The sequence below is a fragment of the Salmo trutta genome, chromosome 26, assembly GCF_901001165.1.
Source record: "Salmo trutta chromosome 26, fSalTru1.1, whole genome shotgun sequence".
NCBI classification, from domain to species: Eukaryota; Metazoa; Chordata; class Actinopteri; order Salmoniformes; family Salmonidae; genus Salmo; species Salmo trutta.
Window position 1 is genome coordinate 32,353,694 of NC_042982.1, and position 27,891 is coordinate 32,381,584.

At 42.3% G+C, this 27,891-nt stretch overlaps 1 protein-coding gene across 6 annotated transcripts in view; it reads left to right on the top strand.

Annotated features, from left to right (window-relative positions):
* LOC115163664 (protocadherin Fat 3) overlaps positions 1-27,891 on the top strand; it is a 325,153-nt gene that overhangs the window by 223,603 nt on the left and 73,659 nt on the right. For 4 of the 6 annotated variants that reach the window (XM_029715717.1, XM_029715715.1, XM_029715718.1 and 1 more), the window contains 3 exons: positions 13,318-13,632; positions 14,066-14,276; positions 15,878-15,946. In XM_029715717.1, coding sequence (XP_029571577.1) covers positions 13,318-13,632; positions 14,066-14,276; positions 15,878-15,946 — 595 coding nt within the window. The remainder of the gene's footprint in view (positions 1-13,317; positions 13,633-14,065; positions 14,277-15,877; positions 15,947-27,891) is intronic. The other 2 variants (XM_029715719.1, XM_029715721.1) reach the window with 1 other exon arrangement.

Sequence of the window (27,891 nt, forward strand, 5' to 3'; positions counted from 1 at the left end):
TCAGACTGCTCTATCAAATCTCAAATCATAGACTTAATTATGATATAGTAAACACAGAAATACGAGCCTTTGGTCATTAATATGGTTAAATCCTATAATTTCGAAAAACAAAACGTTTATTCTTACAGTGAAATACAGAACCGTTCCGTATTTTATCAAATGTGTGGCAACCCTAAGTATAAATATTGTTGTTACACTGCACAACCTTCAATGTTATGTCATAATTATGTAAAATTCTGGCTAATTAGTTCGCAACAAGCCAGGCGGCCCAAACTGTTGCATATACCCTGACTCTGCGGGCAATGAACACAAGAGAACTGACACAATTTCCCTAGTTAATATTGCCTGCAAACATGAATTTCTTTTAACTAAATATGCAGGTTTAAAAAATATATACTTCTGTGTATTGATTTTAAGAAAGGCATTGATGTTTATGGTTAGGTACATTTGTGCAACGATTGTGTTTTTTGTTAAATCATCATCCTTTTGGCGAAGTAGGCTGTGATTTGATGATAAATTAACAGGCACCGCATTGATTATATGCAATGCAGGACAAGCTAGTTAACCTAGTAATATCATCAACCATGTGTAGTGATTATGTGAAGATTGCTTGTTTTTTATAAAATAAGTTTAATGCTAGCTAGCAACTTACCTTGGCTCCTTGCTGCACTCGCGTAACAGGTGGTTAGCCTCCTTCCTCGTGGAATGCAATGTAATCGGCCATAATCGGCATCCAAAAATTCCGATTACCGATTGTTATGAAACTTGAAATCAGCCCTAATTAATCGGCCATGCCGATTAATCAGTCGACCTCTAGTTTATAAAAATACGGATAAGAATAAGAATTAAAAGTAACAAGTAATTAAAGAGGTTTGTGATCAGTTTGTGTCATGAACAGTGCTTCTGCCCATACAAATAGACGTGGCGCGATGTTCCCCAATGCTAGAATGGGATCCTGAGTGAAAAGGTTTGGGAATCCCTGTGCTAAATAACTAAAATGTCAAACGTAAACATTTTACACCATGCCTCACTGTAGGGATGGTGCCAGGTTTCCTCCAGATGTGACGTTTGCAATTCAGGCCAAAGAGTTCAATCTTGGTTTCATCAGACCAGAGAATCTTGTTTCTCATGGTCTGAGAGTCTTTAGGTTGCCTTTTGGCAAACCCCAAGCGTGCTGTCATGTGCCTTTTACTGAGGAGTGGCTTCCTTCTGGCCACCCTACCATAAAGGCCTGATTGCTGGAGTGCTGCCGAGATGGTTATCCTTCTGGAAAGTTCTCCCATCTCCACAGAAGAACTCTGGCACTCAATTAGTGTGACCATCGGGTTCTTGGTCACCTCCCTGACCAAGGCCCTTCTTCCCCGATTTCTCAGTTTGGCTGGGCGGCCAGCTCTAGAAAGAGTCTTGGTAGTTCCAAACTTCTTCCATTTAAGAATGGAGGCCCCTGTGTTGGGGACCTTCAATGCTGCAGACAATTCTTGGTACCCTTCCCCAGATCTGTGCCTCGACACGATCCTGTCTCTGAGCTTTTTGGACAATTCCTTCGACCTCATGGCTTGGTTTTTGCTCTGACATGCACTGTCAAATGTGGGACGTTATTTAGACAGGTGTGTGCCTTTCCAAATCATGTCCAATCAATTGAATTTTCCACAGGTGGACTCCAATCAAGTTGTAGAAACATTTCAAGGAATATCAATGGAAACAGGATGCACCTGAGCTCAATGTGAGTCTCATAACAACGGATACAAAATAAGGTACCAATAAGGCACCAAAGCTTTGTCATTGTGGGGTATGGGTGTAGATTGATGAGGATTTTTTTTTAAATCAATTTTAGAATAAGGCTGTAACGTAACAAAATGTGGAAAAAGTCGAGGGGGGTCTGAATACTTTCCGAATGCACTGTATATAGGGATATTGATGTCACAAATGTATCATTTGTACAGTTATTTATTTAAAAAATATATATTTGTTACATTTGACTGTTTAAAACCTAGTAGTACTACTTATTTCTCTGAGAGTGAGGTGATACTGTAAGGACCGACACCAGAGATGAGAAGCAGGTACGGGGAGTCAACATTTAATAAGGAACAAACATGAAACAAGACAGGCACAGCGTCAGCACACGGGCAAAGCAACGACATTCGACAATGAATGCAGCAGCGGGGAACAGAGATGGGGAACTGACAAATATAGGTGAGGTAATAAACAGGTGATTGAGTCCAGGTGAGTGGAATTATCGCTGATGCGCGTGACGGGGAGAAGGCAGGGAGGGGTTAGCGGGAGCAGGGGTGACAGATACATAGCATTTTGCATAAAAAACATGGTTATTTGTCTCTCTGAAATGAAACCATCAAGTGATAGATTTCAAACAAATACATGTTTGTCATTGAACAATCCCATGCCATGATTAGGTAGTGAAACACAATAATCTCTTTCATAAGTTCTTTAAACAATAAAGCTAATTTACCAACATTTCTGAAAATGTATATACGTGTAGTGTTTTGGAAAGAAACTCTTCAGGTGCAGACTCTTAGTAGATCTGTCCCAATAAGATCTTCATTTGAGCCAGTTTGCTACAGTAGGAAAATAATCCTGCAGCAACAGGAAATGTGAATTATTGTTGTTAATGGAAGGGATTGATCCAGGCTGTATCACATCCGGCCGTGATTGGGAGTCCCATAGGGCGGCGCACAATTGGCCCAGCGTCATCCGGGTTTGTCCGGGGTAGGTCGTCATTGTAAATAAGAATTTGTTCTTAACTGACTTGCCTAGTTAAATAAATAAAAATAAAAATAAATACAATTGATAGATCTTTCATAAGTGGAAATTACAAACTTCAGAAGCCTATTTAAACCTCAAATACACTACACATTTTAAATATCCTGCATAGTTCTCCTGCAACAGGGTGATCAAATTAAGATCCAAAATAAGGGCAGATGTTTAGTGGCAATGGTTAAATGCTTTAGTTGAGAGCCTCTCTCACTCCTCATGAGATGTGTATGCCAAGTTCTGCATGGACCAGAATGGAATTTTCACTTGAACAGATAAAGCACACACACAAACACACACACACTTGAACATACACGCACAGGGTCAAAACCCCTATTCAGCATGGCGGAGGAGAAAAGTGTTGCATCTGAGATCAGATGCCTGAGTCAAAAGCTTGAGTGATATTGGGGAAGAAAAGCCTGCTGCCAGCATCTGCAAGAAGGTCAAATGCACAGGATGTGTGTATGTGTGTGTGTGTGTGTGTGTGTGTGTGTGTGTGTGTGTGTGTGTGTGTGTGTGTGTGTGTGTGTGTGTGTGTGTGTGTGTGTACGTGGCTGAGTGAGTCTGTGTGTGTGTGTGTGTGTGTGTGTGTGTGTGTGTGTGTGTGTGTGTGTGTGTGTGTGTGTGTGTATGTGGCTGAGTGAGTCTGTGTGTGTGTGTGTTTGTGTGTGTGTGTGTGTACGTGGCTGAGTGAGTCTGTGTGTGTGTGTGTTTGTGTGTGTGTATGTGAGAGAGGGAGAGTGTGTGAGTCTGTTTCTAGTAGAGTAGTGTGTTTCCAGTAGGGTAGTGTGTTTCTAGTAGGGTGTTTCTACTAGGGTAGTGTGTTTCTAGTATCGTAGTGTGTTTCTAGTAGGGTAGTGTGTTTCTAGTAGGGTGTTTCCACTAGGGTAGTGTGTTTCCAGTAGGATGTTTCTAGTAGGGTAGTATGTTTCTAGTAGGGTGTTTCTAGTAGGGTAGTGTGTCTCTAGTTGGGTAGTGTGTTTCTAGTTGGGTAGTGTGTTTCTAGTAGGGTAGTGTGTTTCTAGTAGAATGTTTCTAGTAGGGTAGTGTGTTTCTAGTTGGGTAGTGTGTTGGGTAGTGTGTTTCTAGTAGGGTAGTGTGTTTCTAGTAGAATGTTTCTAGTTGGGTAGTGTATTTCTAGTAGGGTAGTGTGTTTCTAGTAGAATGTTTCTAGTAGAATGTTTCTAGTAGGGTAGTGTGTTTCTAGTTGGGTAGTGTGTTTCTAGTTGGGTAGTGTGTTTCTAGTAGGGTAGTGTGTTTCTAGTAGAATGTTTCTAGTAGGGTAGTGTGTTTCTAGTAGGGTGTTTCTAGTAGGTTGTTTCAAGTAGGGTGTTTTGAGTAGGGTGTTTCTTGTAGGGTGTTTCTACTAGGGTAGTGTGTTTCTAGTAGGGTAGTGTGTTTCCAGTAGGGTAGTGTGTTTCTTGTAAGGTGTTTCTAGTAGGGTGTTTCTAATAGGGTAGTGTATTTCTAGTAGTGTGTTTCTAGTAGGGTAGCGTGCCTCTAGTAGGATGTTTCTAGTAGGGTGTTTCTAGTAGTGTGTTTCTAGTAAGGTAGTACATTTCTAGTAGGGTAGTGTGTTTCTAGTAGGGTAGTGTGTTTGTAGTAGGGTGGTGTGTTTGTAGTAGGGTAGTATGTTTCCAGTAGGGTAGTGTGTTTGTAGTAGGGTATTGTGTTTCTAGTAGGGTAGTGTATTTCTAGTAGGGTAGTGTGTTTCTAGTAGGGTGGTGTGTTTGTTGTGTGTTTGTAGTAGGGTAGTGTGTTTTGAGTAGGGTAGTTTGTTTCTAGTAGGGTAGTGTGTTTCTAGTAGGGTGGTGTGTTTGTTGTAGTGTGTTTGTAGTTGGATAGGGTGTTTCTAGTATTTTAGTGTGTTTGTAGTAGGGTGGTGTGTTTGTTGTGTGTTTGTAGTAGGGTAGGGTGTTTCTAGTAGGGTAGTGTGTTTCTAGTAGGGTGGTGTGTTTGTTGTGTGTTTGTAGTAGGGTAGTGTGTTTCGAGTAGGGTAGTCTGTTTCTAGTTGGGTAGTGTGTTTGTAGTAGGGTATTGTGTTTCTAGTAGGTTAGTGTATTTCTAGTAGGGTAGTGTGTTTCTAGTAGGGTGGTGTGTTTGTTGTGTGTTTGTAGTAGGGTAGTGTGTTTTGAGTAGGGTAGTTTGTTTCTAGTAGGGTAGTGTGTTTCTAGTAGGGTGGTGTGTTTGTTGTAGTGTGTTTCTAGTAGGGTAGTGTGTTTCTAGTAGGGTAGTGTGTTTCTATTAGGGTGGTGTGTTTCTTGTTGTATGTTTGTAGTAGGATAGGGTGTTTCTAGTATTTTAGTGTGTTTGTAGTAGGGTGGTGTGTTTGTTGTGTGTTTGTAGTAGGGTAGGGTGTTTCTAGTAGGGTAGTGTGTTTCTAGTAGGGTGGTGTGTTTGTTGTGTGTTTGTAGTAGGGTAGTGCGTTTCGAGTAGGGTAGTTTGTTTCTAGTAGGGTAGTGTGTTTCTAGTAGGGTGGTGTGTTTGTTGTAGTGTGTTTCTAGTAGGGTAGTGTGTTTCTAGTAGGGTAGTGTGTTTCTAGAAGGGTAGTGTGTTTCTAGTTGGGCAGTCTGTTTCTGGTAGGGTAGTGTGTTTCTATTAGGGTGGTGTGTTTCTTGTTGTATGTTTGTAGTAGGATAAGGTGTTTCTAGTATTTTAGTGTGTTTGTAGTAGGGTGGTGTGTTTGTTGTGTGTTTGTAGTAGGGTAGGGTGTTTCTAGTAGGGTAGTGTGTTTCTAGTAGGGTGGTGTGTTTGTTGTGTGTTTGTAGTAGGGTAGTGTGTTTCGAGTAGGGTAGTCTGTTTCTAGTAGGGTAGTGTGTTTTTAGTAGGGTAGTGTGTTTCTAGTAGGGTAGTGTGTTTCTAGTAGGGTGGTGTATTTGTTGTTTTGTGTTTGTAGTAGGGTAGTGTGTTTCCAGTAAGGTGGTGTGTTTCCAGTAAGGTGATGTGTTTCTAGTAGGATAATGTGTTTCTGGTAGGGTGGTGTGTTTGTTGTTGTGTGTTTGTGGTAGGGTAGTGTGTTTCTAGTAGGGTAGTGTGTTTCTAGTATGATGTTTCTAGTAGGGTAGTGTGTTTCTAGTATGATGTTTCTATTAGGGTAGTGTGTTTCTAGTAGGGTGTTTCTAGTAGGATGTTTCTAGTAGGGTGTTTCTAGTAGGGTAGTGTATTTCTAGTATTGTGTTTCTAGTAGGGTGTTTCTTTTAGGCTAGTTTATTTCTAGTAGTGTGTTTTTAGTAGGGTAGCGTGTCTCTAGTAAGATGTTTCTAGTAGGGTAGTGTGTTGCTAGTAGGGTAGTGTGTTTCTAGTAAGGTAGTGCATTTCTAGTAGGGTAGTGTGAAAATAGTAGGGTAGTGTGAAAATAGTAGGGTAGTAGGTTTCTAGTAGAGTAGTAGGTTTCCAGTAGGGTAGTGTGTTTCTAGTATGGTATTGTGTTTCTAGTAGGGTAGTGTGTTTCTAGTAGGGTAGTGTGTTTCTAGTAGGGTGTTTCCACTAGGGTAGTGTGTTTCCAGTAGGATGTTTCTAGTAGGGTAGTATGTTTCTAGTAGGGTGTTTCTAGTAGGGTGTTTCTAGTAGGGTAGTGTGTTTCTAGTTGGGTAGTGTGTTTCTAGTTGGGTAGTGTGTTTCTAGTAGGGTAGTGTGTTTCTAGTAGAATGTTTCTAGTAGGGTAGTGTGTTTCTAGTTGGGTAGTGTGTTTCTAGTAGGGTAGTGTGAAAATAGTAGGGTAGTGTGAAAATAGTAGGGTAGTAGGTTTCTAGTAGAGTAGTAGGTTTCCAGTAGGGTAGTGTGTTTCTAGTATGGTATTGTGTTTCTAGTAGGGTAGTGCGTTTCTAGTAGGGTAGTGTGTTTCTAGTAGGGTGTTTCCACTAGGGTAGTGTGTTTCCAGTAGGATGTTTCTAGTAGGGTAGTATGTTTCTAGTAGGGTAGTGTGTTTCTAGTTGGGTAGTGTGTTTCTAGTTGGGTAGTGTGTTTCTAGTAGGGTAGTGTGTTTCTAGTAGAATGTTTCTAGTAGGGTAGTGTGTTTCTAGTAGGGTGTTTCTAGTAGGTTGTTTCAAGTAGGGTGTTTTGAGTAGGGTGTTTCTTGTAGGGTGTTTCTACTAGGGTAGTGTGTTTCTAGTAGGGTAGTGTGTTTCCAGTAGGGTAGTGTGTTTCTTGTAAGGTGTTTCTAGTAGGGTGTTTCTAATAGGGTAGTGTATTTCTAGTAGTGTGTTTCTAGTAGGGTAGCGTGCCTCTAGTAGGATGTTTCTAGTAGGGTGTTTCTAGTAGTGTGTTTCTAGTAAGGTAGTACATTTCTAGTAGGGTAGTGTGTTTCTAGTAGGGTAGTGTGTTTGTAGTAGGGTAGTGTGTTTGTAGTAGGGTAGTATGTTTCCAGTAGGGTAGTGTGTTTGTAGTAGGGTATTGTGTTTCTAGTAGGGTAGTGTATTTCTAGTAGGGTAGTGTGTTTCTAGTAGGGTGGTGTGTTTGTTGTGTGTTTGTAGTAGGGTAGTGTGTTTTAAGTAGGGTAGTTTGTTTCTAGTAGGGTAGTGTGTTTCTAGTAGGGTGGTATGTTTGTTGTAGTGTGTTTGTAGTTGGATAGGGTGTTTCTAGTATTTTAGTGTGTTTGTAGTAGGGTGGTGTGTTTGTTGTGTGTTTGTAGTAGGGTAGAGTGTTTCTAGTAGGGTAGTGTGTTTCTAGTAGGGTGGTGTGTTTGTTGTGTGTTTGTAGTAGGGTAGTGTGTTTCGAGTAGGGTAGTCTGTTTCTATTTGGGTAGTGTGTTTGTAGTAGGGTATTGTGTTTCTAGTAGGGTAGTGTATTTCTATTAGGGTAGTGTGTTTCTAGTAGGGTGGTGTGTTTGTTGTGTGTTTGTAGTAGGATAGTGTGTTTTGAGTAGGGTAGTTTGTTTCTAGTAGGGTAGTGTGTTTCTAGTAGGGTGGTGTGTTTGTTGTAGTGTGTTTCTAGTAGGGTAGTGTGTTTCTAGTAGGGTAGTGTGTTTCTAGAAGGGTAGTGTGTTTCTAGTTGGGCAGTCTGTTTCTGGTAGGGTAGTGTGTTTCTATTAGGGTGGTGTGTTTCTTGTTGTATGTTTGTAGTAGGATAGGGTGTTTCTAATATTTTAGTGTGTTTGTAGTAGGGTGGTGTGTTTGTTGTGTGTTTGTAGTAGGGTAGTGTGTTTCGAGTAGGGTAGTCTGTGTCTAGTTGGGTAGTGTGTTTCTAGTTGGGCAGTCTGTTTCTAGTAGTTTAGTGTGTTTGTAGTAAGGTGGTGTGTTTGTTGTAGTGTGTTTCTAGTAGGGTAGTGTGTTTCTAGTAGGGTGGTGTGTTTGTTGTGTGTTTGTAGTAGGGTAGTGTGTTTCGAGTAGGGTAGTCTGTTTCTAGTTGGGTAGTGTGTTTCTAGTTGGGCAGTCTGTTTCTAGTAGTTTAGTGTGTTTGTAGTAAGGTGGTGTGTTTGTTGTAGTGTGTTTCTAGTAGGGTAGTGTGTTTCTAGTAGGGTGGTGCGTTTGTTTTGTGTTTGTAGTAGGGTAGTGTGTTTCGAGTAGGGTAGTCTGTTTCTAGTAGGGTAGTGTGTTTCTAGTAGGGTAGTGTGTTTCTAGTAGGGTAGTGTGTTTCTAGTAGGGTGGTGTATTTGTTGTTTTGTGTTTGTAGTAGGGTAGTGTGTTTCCAGTAAGGTGGTGTGTTTCCAGTAAGGTGGTGTGTTTCTAGTAGCATAATGTGTTTCTGGTAGGGTGATGTGTTTGTTGTTGTGTGTTTGTAGTAGGGTAGGGTGTTTCTAGTAGGGTAGTGTGTTTCCAGTAAGGTGATGTGTTTCTAGTAGGATCATGTGTTTCTGGTAGGGTGGTTTGTTTGTTGTTGTGTGTTTGTAGTAGGGTAGTGTGTTTCTAGTAGGGTAGTGTCTTTCCAGTAAGGTAGTGTGTTTCTAGTAGGATAGTGTGTTTCTGGTAGGGTGGTGTGTTTGTTGTTGTGTGTTTGTGGTAGGGTAGTGTGTTTCCAGTAAGGTTGTGTGTTTCTACTAGGATAGTGTGTCTGTAACAACATCTTCACACTCGTCTGTGAAAGTTTCTCGTTTTCCATGTCTGAGGGTGACTTCACCAACTTTCATTCCTGTCAGAGAGAGAGAGAAAAGCAAGACAGCGAGAAAACAAAGGAGTGGAGCCTGTCAAACCATCTATCATAAAAGTTGTACTGTAACTTCAACTTCAGTGAGAAAAGCATTTTTCCACTCTAGACTCCAACTCTTTAGCTATTTTGTCCAAAACATGTTGTGTTGTTGTTGCTTTGTGGTTCTAGATGAGGCCTTTCTGGCACTACTGTCAGTGAGTACATTTAGATGCACAGTAATAATTCAATATTAAACTGATGATCGCAGTAGGCAGATTGTGCAAGAGTCATGTTAACACCTTACTCTGCTTATCTTAATCAGCGTAAGGTCAAAATCATGGCACTTGCAACGCCTGGTTGCTGGGTTCGATTCCCACGGGAGACCAGTATGATTGAAAATGTATGCGTTCACTACTGTAAGTCGCTCTGGATAAGAGCATCTGCTAAATGAATCAAATGTAATTGAGTTCGGAACAACTGAATGTATGTGTCTTAGAAGTTGTTTTTACATGCCAACGTTATATGTTCGAGCTCAGAATCAAATATGCTTACCGAAAATAACATGGGCGCAGTGGTCTAAGGCACTGCATTGCAGTGCTAGCTGTGCCAATAGAGATCCTGGTTCGAATCCAGGCTCTGTCGCAGCCATCCTTTACTGGGAGACCCATGGGGCGGCGCACAATCTGCCAAGCGTCGTCCTGGTTAGGGCAGGGTTTGGCCACCAGGGATGTTCTTGTCCCATCGCTCACTAGCGACTCCTGTAGCAGGCCAGGCGCAATGCACGCTGACATGGTCGCCAGGTGTACGGCTGGCTTCCGGGTTAAGCGAGCAGTGTGTCAAGAAGCAGTGCGGCTTGGCGGGGTCGTGTTTCGGAGGACGCACGGCTCTCGACCTTCGCCTCTTCCGAGTCCGTACGGGAGTTGCATCGATGAGACAAGACTGTAACTACCAATTGGATATCACGAAATTGGTGCCGTGTCTTGGCTATCATTAATGGGATGATAGCCAACATTAACAATGTTTAATTATTATGATGATTAAATTACTCATGTAACAATTATTTAAGTAGTAATCTTGGGGCACCATGGAAAAAGTTTGTTTAATGAGTTACCGTTTAGCGAATTAACTCTAAAGATATAAATATCTCTAACATTTCAGTCATCAATCAGTCATTAATTAATTGTTATCTTCTATCAGTCTCGTTCTGAATGTCACAAAATCCTTGGATATCTGCACGAACCATAGCATAAATGATGAATCAGCATTATACAAATTGGCTTAATTATTTATTTACCAACTAACTAAATAATCACACAGAATTACATAAACACACAAACAGAATAGCTTAAACATTGAGTACTACATAATGCAATGAAAAGTCCCTAGTGGACTAAACCAATATGACGGCTTGTTACACAAAATGAAAAGGCAGGGTCATGTAAGAAAGAGCGGGAGAAAAGACAAAGGACTTCATTATCATACACACAGCTGATAACTATGCTCATGGAAATGCTAATACTTTACACAAGAATGGCCGCTCATTCGAAAATAATTACAATGTACATATTTACGATTGTATGCCTTTTGTTGTCTCTGTTGAAATCGCCGGTCCGTCTGCTGGAGAGTCAGTCGATAGAAAGTCGCTGGTTGTGTTCCCCAGAAGTCATAATGTTTTTCGTGGTTGTAGCTTATCCGCTGTTATAATGGTTATGTCAGGCGTACCAATGGTCTTTTGATAGGGAAATGTTCTTTGGAATGAATCTTTCAGAGTACCATTCAGTCTTTTGATAGGGAAATGTCTTTAGAATGGATCTTTCAGAGTACGATTCGGTCATTCGAAAGGGAAATGTCTTTAGAATGGATCTTTCAGAGTACCATTCGGTCATTCGATAGGGAAATGTTATTTTCTCGTCTTCGGTCGAGTTTCCTAGACTATTTTACATATACAGCTGCAGACTGTGAATGTGTAGTCATTTGTTTTGTAGATTTCTTAACCATTCATGAAGTGTGGACTGCGTCCTCACGTCTTCTGGTCTAATTTACATTTTGTCACGAGTGCTATTTAATGTCTGTGCTCACGTGGGCGTGGTTAGGACTTCATATGAAAAACAAATCTCTCATTTAGAAGGCTAACAGGACATTACATCTTCTCACTAATAGTTTCATATTTAATCATATCAGCTCCCCAACATTTGGATGTGAATCTGATCACTGGGAAATGTACACATTCAGAGAAACAGTTGTGTTGTTATACTGTCCTTCATGGGATCCCAAAGCACAACTGATCCTTTAAGTGCCCACGGACAACTCCAACCGCTTGGACTACAAAAATATTGTTTCATTATTCAACCTTTTGATGTTAACGTTTTGGTGGGAGGAATCTCCTTGTAACAAAGAGGTTTCTTTCCCCTCAAACCAGCCAAACCCAAAGTTTCTACACGGTATTTACGACCGGTCATAAAACTGGTGGGGGGAGAGAGGGGGGGAATCTGGCGCCTATAATCTTCACCCAACAGGGCAAGTCATGACATTGCAGAGAAAAAGGGTGGTAGAACGTTTATTTTGATTGGTGATTTTCTGCATTTATCAGAGTGCCATCAGGGAGCCTGATTTCAGATGTTTCCATGTAAACAGGATTATTAGGGAAATCGTTCTTCTATTATATTAATCTGATGATCCACAAAAATCACATTATTGTGTGCATGTAACCGTACTCAGTGGCACACAGACAAGCATCGTCTGCCTTTGGTGTTTCCAACAGCTGGCATTCATTATTCCCCACCCACCCATGCTACTCTCTACTCAAACCTACAGTACTCAATCAGTGCCCAATCAGTCCTTATGAAACGCTCCTCTCAATCGCTTCTCCTCCTCAGTCTTATCCCAACCACTTACATTGCCTATTTCATGTTAACATATTCATAATACACTGATAGTTCAATGGCTGTAGGGTCTTCTTTAATAATGCATGTGTATAATCAGTGGATATAGCTTAGTGTAAACAGTATATTAGCATGTTTTAGCTGCATTAGCGTATGTTCAGTGTATGCTAGCTTGTCTGTGTTGTCCTTGTGCTGCAGTGCTGTGCTGCTGTATGTTGTTGGCAGGCCGGACACGCGTACCTATCTAATGTATTCTCCAAGCTCTTCTGTCTCTCTTTCATTCTGTTTCTCTCTCAGGTTCTCTCTCCTCTATCTCTCTCGCTGATGAATGGAGAGCTGTTAATGTCGACCTTCAGTGAACATTGTTGTCCTGTGAGGTGTTGGCCGCCACTTGCTTGTTCACCCTATTCCCTCTGTCTCTACCTCTCTCTCACTGTGCTGAACAGAGCAGATGACCTTCACTCACAGAGGGGCCAACCGCCACAGGCTTGGAGTCCTTCGTTTCTCCTTCTTCCTCTCTTCTTCCCTTATGCTGTCATTTATGTTCCTTTCACACTCCCCTGTTGTCTTTCTCAGCCACCTCCCTCCTTCCCTCCTCTCCCTATCTCCCTCCCTCTCTCCCCCACTACTGCCCCTGCTCCACCCTTCTCTCTCTCTCTCTCTCTCTCTCTCTCTCTCTCTCTCTCTCTGTGTGTCTCTGTCTCTCTCTCTCTCTCTCTCTGTGTGTGTCTCTGTCTCTCTCTTTCTCTGTCTCTGTCTCTCTCTCTCTCTCTCTGTGTCTCTGTCTCTCTCTCTCTCTCTCTCTCTCTGTGTGTCTCTGTCTCTCTCTCTCTCTCTGTGTGTGTGTCTCTCTCTCTCTTTCTCTTTCTCTCTCTCTCTCTCTCTCTCTCTCTGTGTCTCTGTCTCTCTCTCTCTCTCTGTGTGTGTCTCTGTCGCTCTCTTTCTCTGTCTCTGTCTCTCTCTCTCTCTCTCTGTCTGTAATTCATTAGTATTTCTCTCCATATATCTACGGCACCTCATCACTGTGTCATTTAGAAAATGACAGATGGACTTTTTAAACGAACCCAACAATAAGTGCTTGGGAAATTAATTGTAGCTTTGTGTTGAATTGATGGCTGCCAGCGACGTCCTTTATCTCCCCCCGAAAATGAATATAAATGTATTTTATGGACGGGACGGTGGATTTCATCTGTTGTTGGCTAACTCATCCTCTGGCCCCTCCCCCTTTTGCATTTATCTACAAGAGGCTCTCCATCACGGTGGAAGTAGGAGCAGAGACAGATTAATTAGCTGTCAGAACACAGGAAAGAAGATACAAGGCAAAGCCATCTCCACTTTGGAAATATGACGATGTGTTCCAGTTGTCAGACAAACGCAGGGAAAAAAACAGGGAAAGAAACTGATGTGAATCTTAACAATTATCGTATTTTTTTTCTCTCTGTTGTGTGTGTGTGTTTACACGTGTAAATGTTTGTGTGTGTGTGTGTCTGTATGTGTTTTTTTGTCTGTGTGTGCGTATGTCTCTGTGTGTGTGTCTATGTTTGTCCCTGTCGCTGTGCGTGTGTGTGTGTCTGTCTGCGGTTACGTGTGTGTGGATACGCAGGTCACGGTGTCGGACGGCGGTCCCAGCCCTAAACACTCCACGGTGTGGGTGATCGTCCACGTACTTGATGAGAATGACAACAAGCCCTCGTTCCCAGAGAAGGTGTACCAGATCAAGCTACCAGAGAGGGACAGGAGGAAGAGAGGAGAGCCTATCTACAGGGCCTTTGCCTACGACAGGGATGAAGGAGTTAACGCTGACCTCTCCTACAGCATCGTCGACGGCAACGAGGATGGCAAGTTCTTCATCGACCCCAAGACGGCGGTGGTGTCGTCACGGAAGCAGTTCACCGCCGGGAGCTACGACATCCTCACTGTATGTGACCTTTGAACTTTCTAACCAACTACCATTCTCTTTGTCTTGTTTTACCCTCTTTCTCTCTCCCACTCTCTCTCCCCCATCTCTCTCTTCTCTCTTTTATCTTGTTCTCTTCTATCTTTCACAAATATAAAAACGTAAAATGTTCCTTTTTGTGAAGTAGGCTATATGAACTATGAACTCTCAATGTATTTCATTATGTTTTCTGCTACACTACAGTATATCACTCTGTCTATAATACGTCTGTGGCTCCTTTGGCGTTCCTCTCGCCACTGTCACCCTCTCTGTGACGAATAATAATTCATGTGAAAATCTATCACCTCCCCTCCATTTCTCTGATCCTTGTTCTCTCTTTCTGTCTGTAACGCTCTCTTTCTCCAACCCTTTTCCTCTTTCCCTCCTCCTTGTCTTCTTTCCTCCCCATCCCCAGATCAAAGCCACAGATAATGGCCGCCCCCAGAAGTGGTCGACGGCCCGCCTGCACATCGAGTGGATCCGTAGGCCCTCGGCCTCAGTGGCCCCCCTGCTGTTCGACGAGCAGTACTACAACTTCACCATCATGGAGAGTGACAAGGTGGCCGAGATAGTGGGTGTGGTCTCCATGCAACAGAGCTCCAACCCCCTCTGGTTTGACATCACAGGTAAGGCACTGCCCAGAGGTGGGGGCTGGTGGAGGGCTTGTTAGGGGGAGCGATGTATCTGATTGGCTGAAGTGGCTGTCAGTCAGGTAGGTTATGTACCATTATTGGTGCATGGTGTTTGGGCTGACGGTTTGGTTTGGTTTGATGTGCGTGTTTGTGCGTGAGGCCCAGCTCAGGTACTGTGACCTCACTGCATGTTCTGTTGCGTGTCTCTCTCTCTCCTCTGCCATCCCACGGTCACCATGGCGATTTTAGCACACACCACCGGCTGTAAAGGTCTGTATGTCAGTGGAGAAGCAATTGAGATGTCTCAAAGTCCCTGCCAGGAACTCTAATGGAGAGAAATGCCATGTGCATAATTAATTCACTCTCTTTGGAAGATTGACAACATTGACAAACTTACATTTTGAAATGAACTACCCCTTTAAAGTGCTTAAATATTCATGCTGTTTTTTTTAACCATAAGGATTAAGCTTATTATACCAATTTCAGCTGCTAAGAATGTCTTTGACATGCTGATTTCAGACACAATTTACCATCTTATTCTCATTGTAAATAATGTTGTGTATGATCAGTGCCATGTCCCTTTGAAAGGCTTGAAATGCCAAGGACATGCCACACTTCCAAGTATTTCATTCTTTTGAAAACTTTTTGATCTTTTGAAGTTCAATTTTATCCACATAAAAGGCTCAACAAGATTATGTAATATCTAGTTTACGTATCTGCATTTTTCTGCCAACGAACAGCGACATTTGTCAAATCCATATCGTTTCCTGAATCAATTATTGTTAAAGCCAGTCAGTTTTAATGTTGCTTTAATTATTTTAATTAATTTAATCAATATTGCAAAACCCATTTAGTTTTATTAGAATATAAGTTTTGTTAGAGTTAATATGATTATGCCCATAACTTGTAACCTTTTCTATGACTTGATTGTGGTCCATCTATATAACAATTGTTTACATAATGTAATATAATATTTATAAAGCTGATAGTTCTCTAGCCGAACTGTACTGTGGGTAGGTGAGTTTATGTTGAGAGCATTCAGCCCAGAGACAAGTGGATTGACTACACGGCCAGGACCGCGTTTCCAGGAATGCTCCATGATCCATCTCTCTTTTGTTGTCACTGAGCAGTGGCGGTCAGTGTGTGTTCCAGTTGGAGATACCTTCTGGCTTGTTCTTCCAGCTCTAGGCTCTCTCTTACTATGGCTGCTCTCTCTGGCCTAATACTCTACTCTCCTGTATGCCCCTCTCCTCCTCTTCTCCTCTCTTCACTGCTCAATGCCTCACTCGTTTTCTCCTCTGGGATCACATCTCTCTCTTCTCTCTTCCTCCTCGTAATTCCTCCTCCATTTGCACTATATATCTCATTGTTCTTCCTTTCCTCACCTTCTCTTTCCTCCTCCTCCTCCTCCCCCTCCCCTCTTACCCTTACCCTTCCTCACCCTCTCTCTTTCCCTCTCCTCCCCCTTTCTGTCTCTCCTCCTCTCCAATTCCCCTTCACCCCGTCTCTCTCCTTTCCTTTCTCCCTGTCTCACCCTTTCTCTCCTCTTCTCTCCCTCCCTTTTCTCTCCTCTCTCAATGCTTCGTGTCTGGAAGGTCCCAGGCCTTTCCGGGAGATGTTCTATATACTGCAGACCGCTTGTGGCAGGAACTGTTCCACAGAAGGTATCTCAGTTTGACTCCGATCTGCTTTTTCTGCTTCCTTTTCCTTTGCTTCCTCTTTTATTTTACCCATCATTCACCTGTGCTTTTCCCATCATTCACTGTGTGCCCAGTGCTGCTCACGCCTTCTTCTGATTGGTTGGTTGGAGACAAAGGGGGCTGGACAGGTGAAAGGTGTTTTCCCTTCACAGAAGTTTGTGTTTTGTGTGTGTGTGTGTACATTTGTGTGTTTTTACATATCATTTATAATGTACATCCCACACAGAAGCTCATTAGAGAGTGTGTTGGTGTGTCTGTGTGTGCTTCCCACATGTATAATGTACATTGTAACCCTTTCTTCCAAGGTTAACATAAGTGATTCGTTTTGGAGAAATTCCTTGCTGTACTAAATTGTCTATCAGACCCTGTGATCTCCCTTTATAGCGAAGCCCATAACTGCTGCCATGGCAATGACCCCTGAGCGACCTTGGTGACAGCTGTGTTTAATGGCCTGCTAAAGCATCAGTGTTTGGGGAAACATCATGCCTACCACCCCTGAGCTGTGAGCAACACACACTACACACTCACAGAGGCGGAAACACACACACACAGGGACACACATGCAGGAACATGCAGGCACACACCCATGGGCACACACAGACGCTTACCCACACATAAAATACACACACTATTTTGCACTCACACACACACACGTTCAGACACACACACACTACATTATTACACACACCTCCCACTGACGACCCAATTAAGCGGATGGCTGGTTAGTGGGAGGTGTGGGAGTTGTGGGTCAAGGGTGAGCTCATGGTCACTGTGCCCCTGGTTAGAGAGAGTCCCTCACTGTAACGATCTGTTGCTCTGCCACAGGCACCTCTCCAACCAGAGGAACCAACAGGGAGAGGATGGAGAGAGAGGGAGAGGAGAGTGGTAGGGGTGGAGAGAGATAAGGAGGGGGATAAAGATAGAGAGAGGGAAAGAGAAAGAGGACAGGAGAAAATGAGAGGGAAAGAAAGAGAGGGCTAGAGGGAAAATAGGTGGAAAGTAGAGGAGAAAGAGGAGAGACTTATGATAGATCGAAGGAGCAGAGGTCAGATGAGGAAGAGAGAAGAGCAGCTTCAGTGATTAAAGGAAAGATGAAATGGAGGGCAGAGAATAGTAGAGGGGGGATTAGTGAAAGGTAGAGAGAAAGGGAGAGGGAAAACGTAGGTGGTGCAGCCTTAGGGATGGAGGGATTATTGATGGAGTGAAGTGCCCAGATGTGTGTGTGTGTGTGTGTGTGTGTGTGTGTGTGTGTGTGTGTGTGTGTGTGTGTGTGTGTGTGTGTGTGTGTGTGTGTGTGTGTGTGTGTGTGTGGGCTTAGGGGCCAGGTGAGAGTAGAGGGGCTAAACACTGTGATTGATTCACGGGGCCAGACCCCCCACATCACAGGCCATTATTCACCAGAATACCACACACACACACATACCAGATACATACACACAAACATGTACAACTGCTTCTGAATTGCCCTCAGACACACACACACACAGACACACACACTCTCCAAACACATACCAGATACATACACACAAACATGTACAACTGCTTCTGAATTCCCCACACACACACACAGACACACACACACACAGTTAATTATGCGCCTGCACACACACACTAATCCACTGCTAAACGTATTACTGTCCAGAAAGTATAACACAACCATTTGACTATTATTTAGCTGCTATTCAACCTCCTAAACACACACACACCATCCAAAACGGATGCCGTTTTAACCACTCAACGTTTGCCATGTCAACCACCCAGCCACCACATCCTATAAACACATCATGGACTTGTCCTCTTATAGACGAGCCACCACAACCCTACGCTATATTCTGAGCAGCTGGGTTCTATATATCAAGTCAATCCAGACAGCTGGGTTCTATATATCAAGTCAATCCAGACAGCTGGGTTCTATATATCAAGTCAATCTAGACAGCTGGGTTCTATATATCAAGTCAATCCAGACAGCTGGGTTCTATATATCAAGTCAATCTAGACAGCTGGGTTCTATATATCAAGTCAATCCAGACAGCTGGGTTCTATATACAGTATCAAGTCAATTCAGACAGCTGGGTTCTATATATCAAGTCAATCCAGACAGCTGGGTTCTATATACAGTATCAAGGCAATTCAGACAGCTGGGTTCTATATATCAAGTCAATCTAGACAGCTGGGTTCTATATATCAAGTCAATCCAGACAGCTGGGTTCTATATACAGTATCAAGTCAATCCAGACAGCTGGGTTCTATATATCAAGTCAATCTAGACAGTTGGGTTTTATATATCAAGTCAATCCAGACAGCTGGGTTCTATATGTCAAGTCAATCCAGACAGCTGGGTTCTATATACAGTATCAAGTCAATCCAGACAGCTGGGTTCTATATATCAAGTCAATCTAGACAGCTGGGTTCTATATGTCAAGTCAATCCAGACAGCTGGGTTCTATATACAGTATCAAGTCAATCCAGACAGCTGGGTTCTATATGTCAAGTCAATCCAGACAGCTGGGTTCTATATGTCAAGTCAATCCAGACAGCTGGGTTCTATATATCAAGTCAATCCAGATAGCTGGGTTCTATATATCAAGTCAATCCAGACAGCTGGGTTCTATATATCAAGTCAATCCAGACAGCTGGGTTCTATATGTCAAGTCAATCCAGACAGCTGGGTTCTATATATCAAGTCAATCCAGACAGCTGGGTTCTATATATCAAGTCAATCCAGACAGCTGGGTTCTATATGTCAAGTCAATCCAGACAGCTGGGTTCTATATATCAAGTCAATCGAGACAGCTGTGTTCTATATATCAAGTCAATCCAGACAGCTGGGTTTTATATATCAAGTCAATCCAGACAGCTGGGTTCTATATATCAAGTCAATCCAGACAGCTGGGTTCTATATGTCAAGTCAATCCAGACAGCTGGGTTCTATATATCAAGTCAATCCAGACAGCTGGGTTCTATATGTCAAGTCAATCCAGACAGCTGGGTTCTATATATCAAGTCAATCCAGACAGCTGGGTTCTATATGTCAAGTCAATTCAGACAGCTGGGTTCTATATATCAAGTCAATCCAGACAGCTGGGTTCTATATATCAAGTCAATTCAGACAGCTGGGTTCTATATATCAAGTCAATCCAGACAGCTGGGTTCTGTATATCAAGTCAATCCAGACAGCTGGGTTCTATATATCAAGTCAATCCAGACAGCTGGGTTCTATATATCAAGTCAATCCAGATAGCTGGGTTCTATATGTCAAGTCAATCTAGACAGCTGGGTTCTATATATCAAGTCAATCCAGACAGCTGGGTTCTATATATCAAGTCAATCCAGACAGCTGGGTTCTAAATGTCAAGTCAATCCAGACAGCTGGGTTCTATATATCAAGTCAATCCAGACAGCTGGGTTCTATATACAGTATCAAGTCAATCCAGACAGCTGGGTTCTATATATCAAGTCAATCCAGACAGTTGGGTTCTATACATCAAGTCAATCCAGACAGCTGGGTTTTATATATCAAGTCAATCCAGACAGCTGGGTTCTATATATCAAGTCAATCCAGACAGTTGGGTTCTATATATCAAGTCAATCCAGACAGTTGGGTTCTATACATCAAGTCAATGCAGACAGCTGGGTTCTATACATCAAGTCAATCCAGACAGCTGGGTTTTATATATCAAGTCAATCCAGACAGCTGGGTTCTATATATCAAGTCAATCCAGACAGCTGGGTTCTATATGTCAAGTCAATCCAGGCAGCTGGGTTCTATATGTCAAGTCAATCCAGACAGCTGGGTTCTATATATCAAGTCAATCCAGACAGCTGGGTTCTATATATCAAGTCAATCCAGACAGCTGGGTTCTATATGTCAAGTCAATCCAGGCAGCTGGGTTCTATATGTCAAGTCAATCCAGACAGCTGGGTTCTATATATCAAGTCAATCCAGACAGCTGGGTTCTATATATCAAGTCAATCCAGACAGCTGGGTTCTATATATCAAGTCAATCCAGACAGCTGGGTTCTATATGTAAAGTCAATCTAGACAGCTGGGTTCTATATATCAAGTCAATCTAGACAGCTGGGTTCTATATATCAAGTCAATCCAGACAGCTGGGTTCTATATGTCAAGTCAATTCAGACATCTGGGTTCTATATATCAAGTCAATCCAGACAGCTGGGTTCTATATATCAAGTCAATCCAGACAGCTGGGTTCTATATATCAAGTCAATCCAGACAGCTGGGTTCTATATATCAAGTCAATCCAGACAGCTGGGTTTTATATATCAAGTCAATCTAGACAGCTGGGTTCTATATATCAAGTCAATCCAGACAGCTGGGTTCTATATATCAAGTCAATCCAGACAGCTGGGTTCTTTATATCAAGTCAATCCAGACAGCTGGGTTCTATATATCAAGTCAATCCAGACAGCTGGGTTCTATACATCAAGTCAATCCAGACAGCTGGGTTCTTTATATCAAGTCAATCCAGACAGCTGGGTTCTTTATATCAAGTCAATCCAGACAGCTGGGTTCTATATATCAAGTCAATCCAGACAGCTGGGTTCTATATGTCAAGTCAATCCAGACAGCTGGGTTATATATACAGTATCAAGTCAATCCAGACAGTTGGGTTCTATACATCAAGTCAATCCAGACAGCTGGGTTTTATATATCAAGTCAATCCAGACAGCTGGGTTCTATATATCAAGTCAATCCAGACAGTTGGGTTCTATATATCAAGTCAATCCAGACAGTTGGGTTCTATACATCAAGTCAATGCAGACAGCTGGGTTCTATACATCAAGTCAATCCAGACAGCTGGGTTTTATATATCAAGTCAATCCAGACAGCTGGGTTCTATATATCAAGTCAATCCAGACAGCTGGGTTCTATATGTCAAGTCAATCTAGACAGCTGGGTTCTATATATCAAGTCAATCTAGACAGCTGGGTTCTATATATCAAGTCAATCCAGACAGCTGGGTTCTATATGTCAAGTCAATTCAGACAGCTGGGTTCTATATATCAAGTCAATCCAGACAGCTGGGTTTTATATATCAAGTCAATCCAGACAGATGGGTTTTATATATCAAGTCAATCCAGACAGCTGGGTTCTATACATCAAGTCAATCGAGACAGCTGGGTTCTATATATCAAGTCAATCCAGACAGCTGGGTTCTATATGTCAAGTCAATTCAGACAGCTGGGTTCTATATATCAAGTCAATCCAGACAGCTGGGTTTTATATATCAAGTCAATCCAGACAGCTGGGTTTTATATATCAAGTCAATCCAGACAGCTGGGTTCTATATATCAAGTCAATCCAGACAGCTGGGTTCTATATATCAAGTCAATCCAGACAGCTGGGTTCTATATGTCAAGTCAATACAGACAGCTGGGTTCTATATGTCAAGTCAATCCAGACAGCTGGGTTTTATATGTCAAGTCAATCCAGACAGCTGGGTTCTATATATCAAGTCAATCCAGACAGCTGGGTTCTATATATCAAGTCAATCCAGACAGCTGAGTTCTATATATCAAGTCAATCCAGACAGCTGGCTTCTATATGTCAAGTCAATCCAGACAGCTGGGTTCTATATATCAAGTCAATCCAGACAGCTGGGTTCTATATATCAAGTCAATCCAGATAGCTGGGTTCTATATGTCAAGTCAATCCAGACAGCTGGGTTCTATATATCAAGTCAATTCAGACAGCTGGGTTCTATATGTCAAGTCAATCCAGACAGCTGGGTTCTATATACAGTATCAAGTCAATCCAGACAGCTGGGTTCTATATATCAAGTCAATCCAGACAGCTGGGTTCTATATGTCAAGTCAATCCAGACAGCTGGGTTCTATATATCAAGTCAATCCAGACAGCTGGGTTCTATATGTCAAGTCAATCCAGACAGCTGGGTTCTATATACAGTATCAAGTCAATCCAGACAGTTGGGTTCTATACATCAAGTCAATCCAGACAGCTGGGTTTTATATATCAAGTCAATCCAGACAGCTGGGTTCTATATATCAAGTCAATCCAGACAGTTGGGTTCTATATATCAAGTCAATCCAGACAGTTGGGTTCTATACATCAAGTCAATGCAGACAGCTGGGTTCTATACATCAAGTCAATCCAGACAGCTGGGTTTTATATATCAAGTCAATCCAGACAGCTGGGTTCTATATATCAAGTCAATCCAGACAGCTGGGTTCTATATATCAAGTCAATCCAGACAGCTGGGTTCTATATGTCAAGTCAATCTAGACAGCTGGGTTCTATATATCAAGTCAATCTAGACAGCTGGGTTCTATATATCAAGTCAATCCAGACAGCTGGGTTCTATATGTCAAGTCAATTCAGACAGCTGGGTTCTATATATCAAGTCAATCCAGACAGCTGGGTTTTATATACAGTATCAAGTCAATCTAGACAGCTGGGTTCTATATATCAAGTCAATCCAGACAGCTGGGTTCTATATATCAAGTCAATTCAGACAGCTGGGTTCTATATGTCAAGTCAATACAGACAGCTGGGTTCTATATATCAAGTCAATCCAGACAGCTGGGTTCTATATGTCAAGTCAATCCAGACAGCTGGGTTCTATATATCAAGTCAATCCAGACAGCTGGGTTCTATATATCAAGTCAATCCAGACAGCTGGGTTCTATATATCAAGTCAATCCAGACAGCTGGGTTCTATATACAGTATCAAGTCAATCCAGACAGCTGGGTTCTATATATCAAGTCAATCCAGACAGCTGGGTTCTATATGTCAAGTCAATCCAGACAGCTGGGTTCTATATATCAAGTCAATCCAGACAGCTGGGTTCTATATGTCAAGTCAATCCAGACAGCTGGGTTCTATATACAGTATCAAGTCAATCCAGACAGTTGGGTTCTATACATCAAGTCAATCCAGACAGCTGGGTTCTATATATCAAGGCAATCTAGACAGCTGGGTTCTATATATCAAGTCAATCCAGACAGCTGGGTTTTATTTATCAAGTCAATCCAGACAGCTGGGTTCTATATATCAAGTCAATCCAGACAGCTGGGTTCTATACATCAAGTCAATCCAGACAGCTGGGTTCTATATATCAAGTCAATCCAGACAGCTGGGTTCTATATATCAAGTCAATCCAGACAGCTGGGTTCTATATATCAAGTCAATACAGACAGCTGGGTTCTATGTGTCAAGCCAATCCAGACAGCTGGGTTCTCTTCATCAAGTCAATCCAGACAGCCGGGTTCTATATACATTATCAAGTCAATCCAGACAGCTGGGTTCTATATATCAAGTCAATCCAGACAGCTGGGTTCTATATACAGTATCAAGTCAATCCAGACAGCTGGGTTCTATATATCAAGTCAATCCAGACAGCTGGTTTCTATATATCAAGTCAATCTAGACAGCTGGGTTCTATATATCAAGTCAATCTAGACAGCTGGGTTCTATATATCAAGTCAATCCAGACAGCTGGGTTCTATATATCAAGTCAATCCAGACAGCTGGGTTCTATATATCAAGTCAATCCAGACAGCTGGGTTCTATATGTCAAGTCAATCCAGACAGCTGGGTTCTATATACAGTATCAAGTCAATCCAGACAGCTGGGTTCTATATATCAAGTCAATCTAGACAGCTGGGTTCTATATATCAAGTCAATCCAGACAGCTGGGTTCTATATATCAAGTCAATCCAGACAGCTGGGTTCTATATATCAAGTCAATCCAGACAGCTGGGTTCTATATGTCAAGTCAATCCAGACAGCTGGGTTCTATATACAGTATCAAGTCAATCCAGACAGTTGGGTTCTATACATCAAGTCAATCCAGACAGCTGGGTTCTATATATCAAGTCAATCTAGACAGCTGGGTTCTATATATCAAGTCAATCCAGACAGCTGGGTTTTATATATCAAGTCAATCCAGACAGCTGGGTTCTATATATCAAGTCAATCCAGACAGCTGGGTTCTATACATCAAGTCAATCCAGACAGCTGGGTTCTATATATCAAGTCAATCCAGACAGCTGGGTTCTATATGTCAAGTCAATCCAGGCAGCTGGGTTCTATATATCAAGCCAATACAGACAGCTGGGTTCTATATATCAAGTCAATCCAGACAGCTGGGTTCTATATGTCAAGTCAATCCAGACAGCTGGGTTCTATATACAGTATCAAGTCAATCCAGACAGCTGGGTTCTATATATCAAGTCAATCTAGACAGCTGGGTTTTATATATCAAGTCAATCCAGATAGCTGGGTTCTATATGTCAAGTCAATCCAGACAGCTGGGTTCTATATATCAAGTCAATCCAGACAGCTGGGTTCTATATACAGTATCAAGTCAATCCAGACAGCTGGGTTCTATATATCAAGTCAATCCAGACAGCTGGGTTCTATATATCAAGTCAATCCAGACAGCTGGGTTCTATATATCAAGTCAATCCAGACAGCTGGGTTCTATATATCAAGTCAATCCAGACAGCTGGGTTCTATATATCAAGTCAATCCAGACAGCTGGGTTCTATATATCAAGTCAATCTAGACAGCTGGGTTCTATATATCAAGTCAATCTAGATAGCTGGGTTCTATATATCTCGTCAATCCAGACAGCTGGGTTCTATATATCAAGTCAATCAAGACAGCTGGGTTCTATATATCAAGTCAATCCAGACAGCTGGGTTCTATATATCAAGTCAATCCAGATAGCTGGGTTCTATATATCAAGTCAATCTAGACAGCTGGGTTCTATATATCAAGTCAATCTAGACAGCTGGGTTCTATATATCAAGTCAATACAGACAGCTGGGTTCTATATATCAAGTCAATCCAGACAGCTGGGTTCTATATATCAAGTCAATCTAGACAGCTGGGTTCTATATATCAAGTCAATCTAGACAGCTGGGTTCTATATATCAAGTCAATCCAGACAGCTGGGTTCTATATATTAAGTCAATCCAGACAGCTGGGTTCTATATATCAAGTCAATACACACAGCTGGGTTCTATATGTCAAGTCAATCCAGACAGCTGGGTTCTATATGTCAAGTCAATCTAGACAGCTGGGTTCTATATATCAATTCAATCTAGACAGCTGGGTTCTATATATCAAGTCAATCCAGACAGCTGGGTTCTATATATCAATTCAATCCAGACAGCTGGGTTCTATATATCAAGTCAATCTAGACAGCTGGGTTCTATATATCAATTCAATCTAGACAGCTGGGTTCTATATATCAAGTCAATCCAGACAGCTGGGTTCTATATGTCAAGTCAATCTAGACAGCTGGGTTCTATATATCAATTCAATCTAGACAGCTGGGTTCTATATATCAAGTCAATCCAGACAGCTGGGTTCTATATACAGTATCAAGTCAATCCAGACAGCTGGGTTCTATATATCAAGTCAATCCAGGCAGCTGGGTTCTATATATCAAGTCAATACAGACAGCTGGGTTCTATATATCAAGTCAATCCAGACAGCTGGGTTCTATATATCAAGTCAATCCAGACAGCTGGGTTCTATATACAGTATCAAGTCAATCCAGACAGCTGGGTTCTATATATCAAGTCAATCCAGACAGCTGGGTTCTATATATCAAGTCAATCCAGACAGCTGGGTTCTATATATCAAGTCAATCCAGACAGCTGGGTTCTATATATCAAGTCAATCCAGACAGCTGGGTTCTATATGTCAAGTCAATCCAGACAGCTGGGTTCTATATATCAAGTCAATCCAGACAGCTGGGTTCTATATATCAAGTCAATCTAGACAGCTGGGTTCTATATATCAAGTCAATCCAGACAGCTGGGTTCTATATGTCAAGTCAATCCATACAAAGCGTAACCGTGAAAATGATGCCAATTCGGTTTTATCCTGTGTCCCCTGTCCAGCCTATACCAATCAATCCCAGAAATCCCAGGCTCTCCACTCAGCCTACACAATCGATCCCAGAACTTCCTCACTCACTCACTCACTCACTCACTCAACCACGCACTATATGCTAGCCATTTTCTCAACCGATTAAAGCTAGTTAAGGAAGGCGTTGTTGTACTCATTAAGTAATTTCCGAACAGCGTGACGCTTGTCCTCATTTCCCTCTTCATTTGTTCATTTGCTTTGTTTTATCTGTTTACGACAAACGCTATCTTCATCCCCTCCTCCTTCGTTGAAAGGAAGATAAATATGCCTCTTTATCGGTTGTCCTGCCTGCCAGAGTGTTTTTAAGCACTGGAGCGGCTTCCCTTACTAATCTGAATGGAGAGACTGAGGGAAGCAATTTTAGCGTTCAACAGAGGGTTTAATAACAGCCTTGTTGCGGAGGATTCGGTTTCCCCTCTATAATTTGGTGGAAGGGAACTGTTCTTTTTCTGTCTGCCCGGTTGCTGCCGTGCCAAACCTCAGTTCCTCCTTTCCCGAATTGGAGCGTTTGGTTGGTTGGGTCATATAGGATGGCTCCAGACAAACAGATAGACTCAGCCTTCTGAAGCTTCCATGGTTGAATTTGAATACTCTTGAACGGCTTATTTTTCTTAATACTGTACACTTTTCTTTATTTTCATGTAAACTATATATATGGACAAAAGTATGTGGACACCCCTTCAAATTAGTAGATTCGGCTATGTCAGCCACACTCGTAGCTGACAGGTGTATAAAATCGAGCGCAAAGCCATGCAATCTCCATAGACAAACATTTGCAGTAGAATGGCCTTACTGAAGAGCTCAGTGACCTTCAACGTGGCACAGTCATAGGATGCCACCTTTCCAACAAGGCAGTTCGTCAAATTTCTGCCCCGCTAGAGCTGTCCTGGTCAACTGTAAGTGTTGTTATTGTGAAGTGTCTAGGGGCAACAATGGCTCAGCCACGAAGTGGTAGACCACACAAGCTCACAGAATGAGACCGCCGAGTGCTGATGCACGTAGCGAGTAAAAATGGTCTGTTCTCGGTTGCAATACTGTCTACCGAGTTCCAAACTGACTCTGCAAGCAACGTCAGCACAAGAACTGTTCGTCGGGAGCTTCATGAAATAGGTTTCCATGGCTGAGCAGCCGCACACAAGCCTAAGATCACCATGCGAATGCCAAGCGTCAGCTGGAGGGGTGTGTAACTCACAGCCATTGGACTATGGAGAAGTGGAAACGCGTTCTCTGGAGTGATGAATCATGCTTCACCATCTGGCAGTCTGACAGACAAATCTGGTTTTGTCGGATGCCAGGAGAATACTATCTGCCCTAATGCATAGTGCCAACAGTAAAGTTTGGTGCGGGAGGAATAATGGGCTATTTTTCATGGTTTGGGCTAGGCCCCTTAGTTCCAGTGAAGGGAAATCTTAACACTACAGCATAAAATGACATACTAGACGATTCTGTATATCCAAATTTGTGGCAACAGTTTGGGGAAGGCCCTTTCCTGTTTCAGCATGACAATGCCCCCGTGCACAAAGCGAGGTCCATACAGAAATGGTTGGTTGAGATCGGTGTGGAAGAACTTGACTGGCCTGCACAGATCCCTGACCTCAAGCCCATCGAACACCATTGGGATGAATTGGAACACAGACTGCGAGCCAGGCCTAGTCGCCCAACATCAGTGCCCAATCTCACTAATGCTCTTGTGACTGAATTGAAGCAAGACCCAGCAGCAATGTTCCAACATCTAGTGGAAAGCCTTCCCAGAAGAGTGGAGGCTGTTATAGCAGCATAGGGGGGACCAACTCCATATTAATGCCCATGATTTTGGACTGTGATGTATGACAAGCAGGTGTCCACATACTTTTAGTCATGTAGTGTATGTTGCACTCCTCTAATGAGTGTAAAATCATCTGGTACGGATATGATGCTAATCAGCATACTGAGCCGTAAAAGCATTAGATTACTGTTAGCGGAAGTGAAGGGAAAGAGACAGGG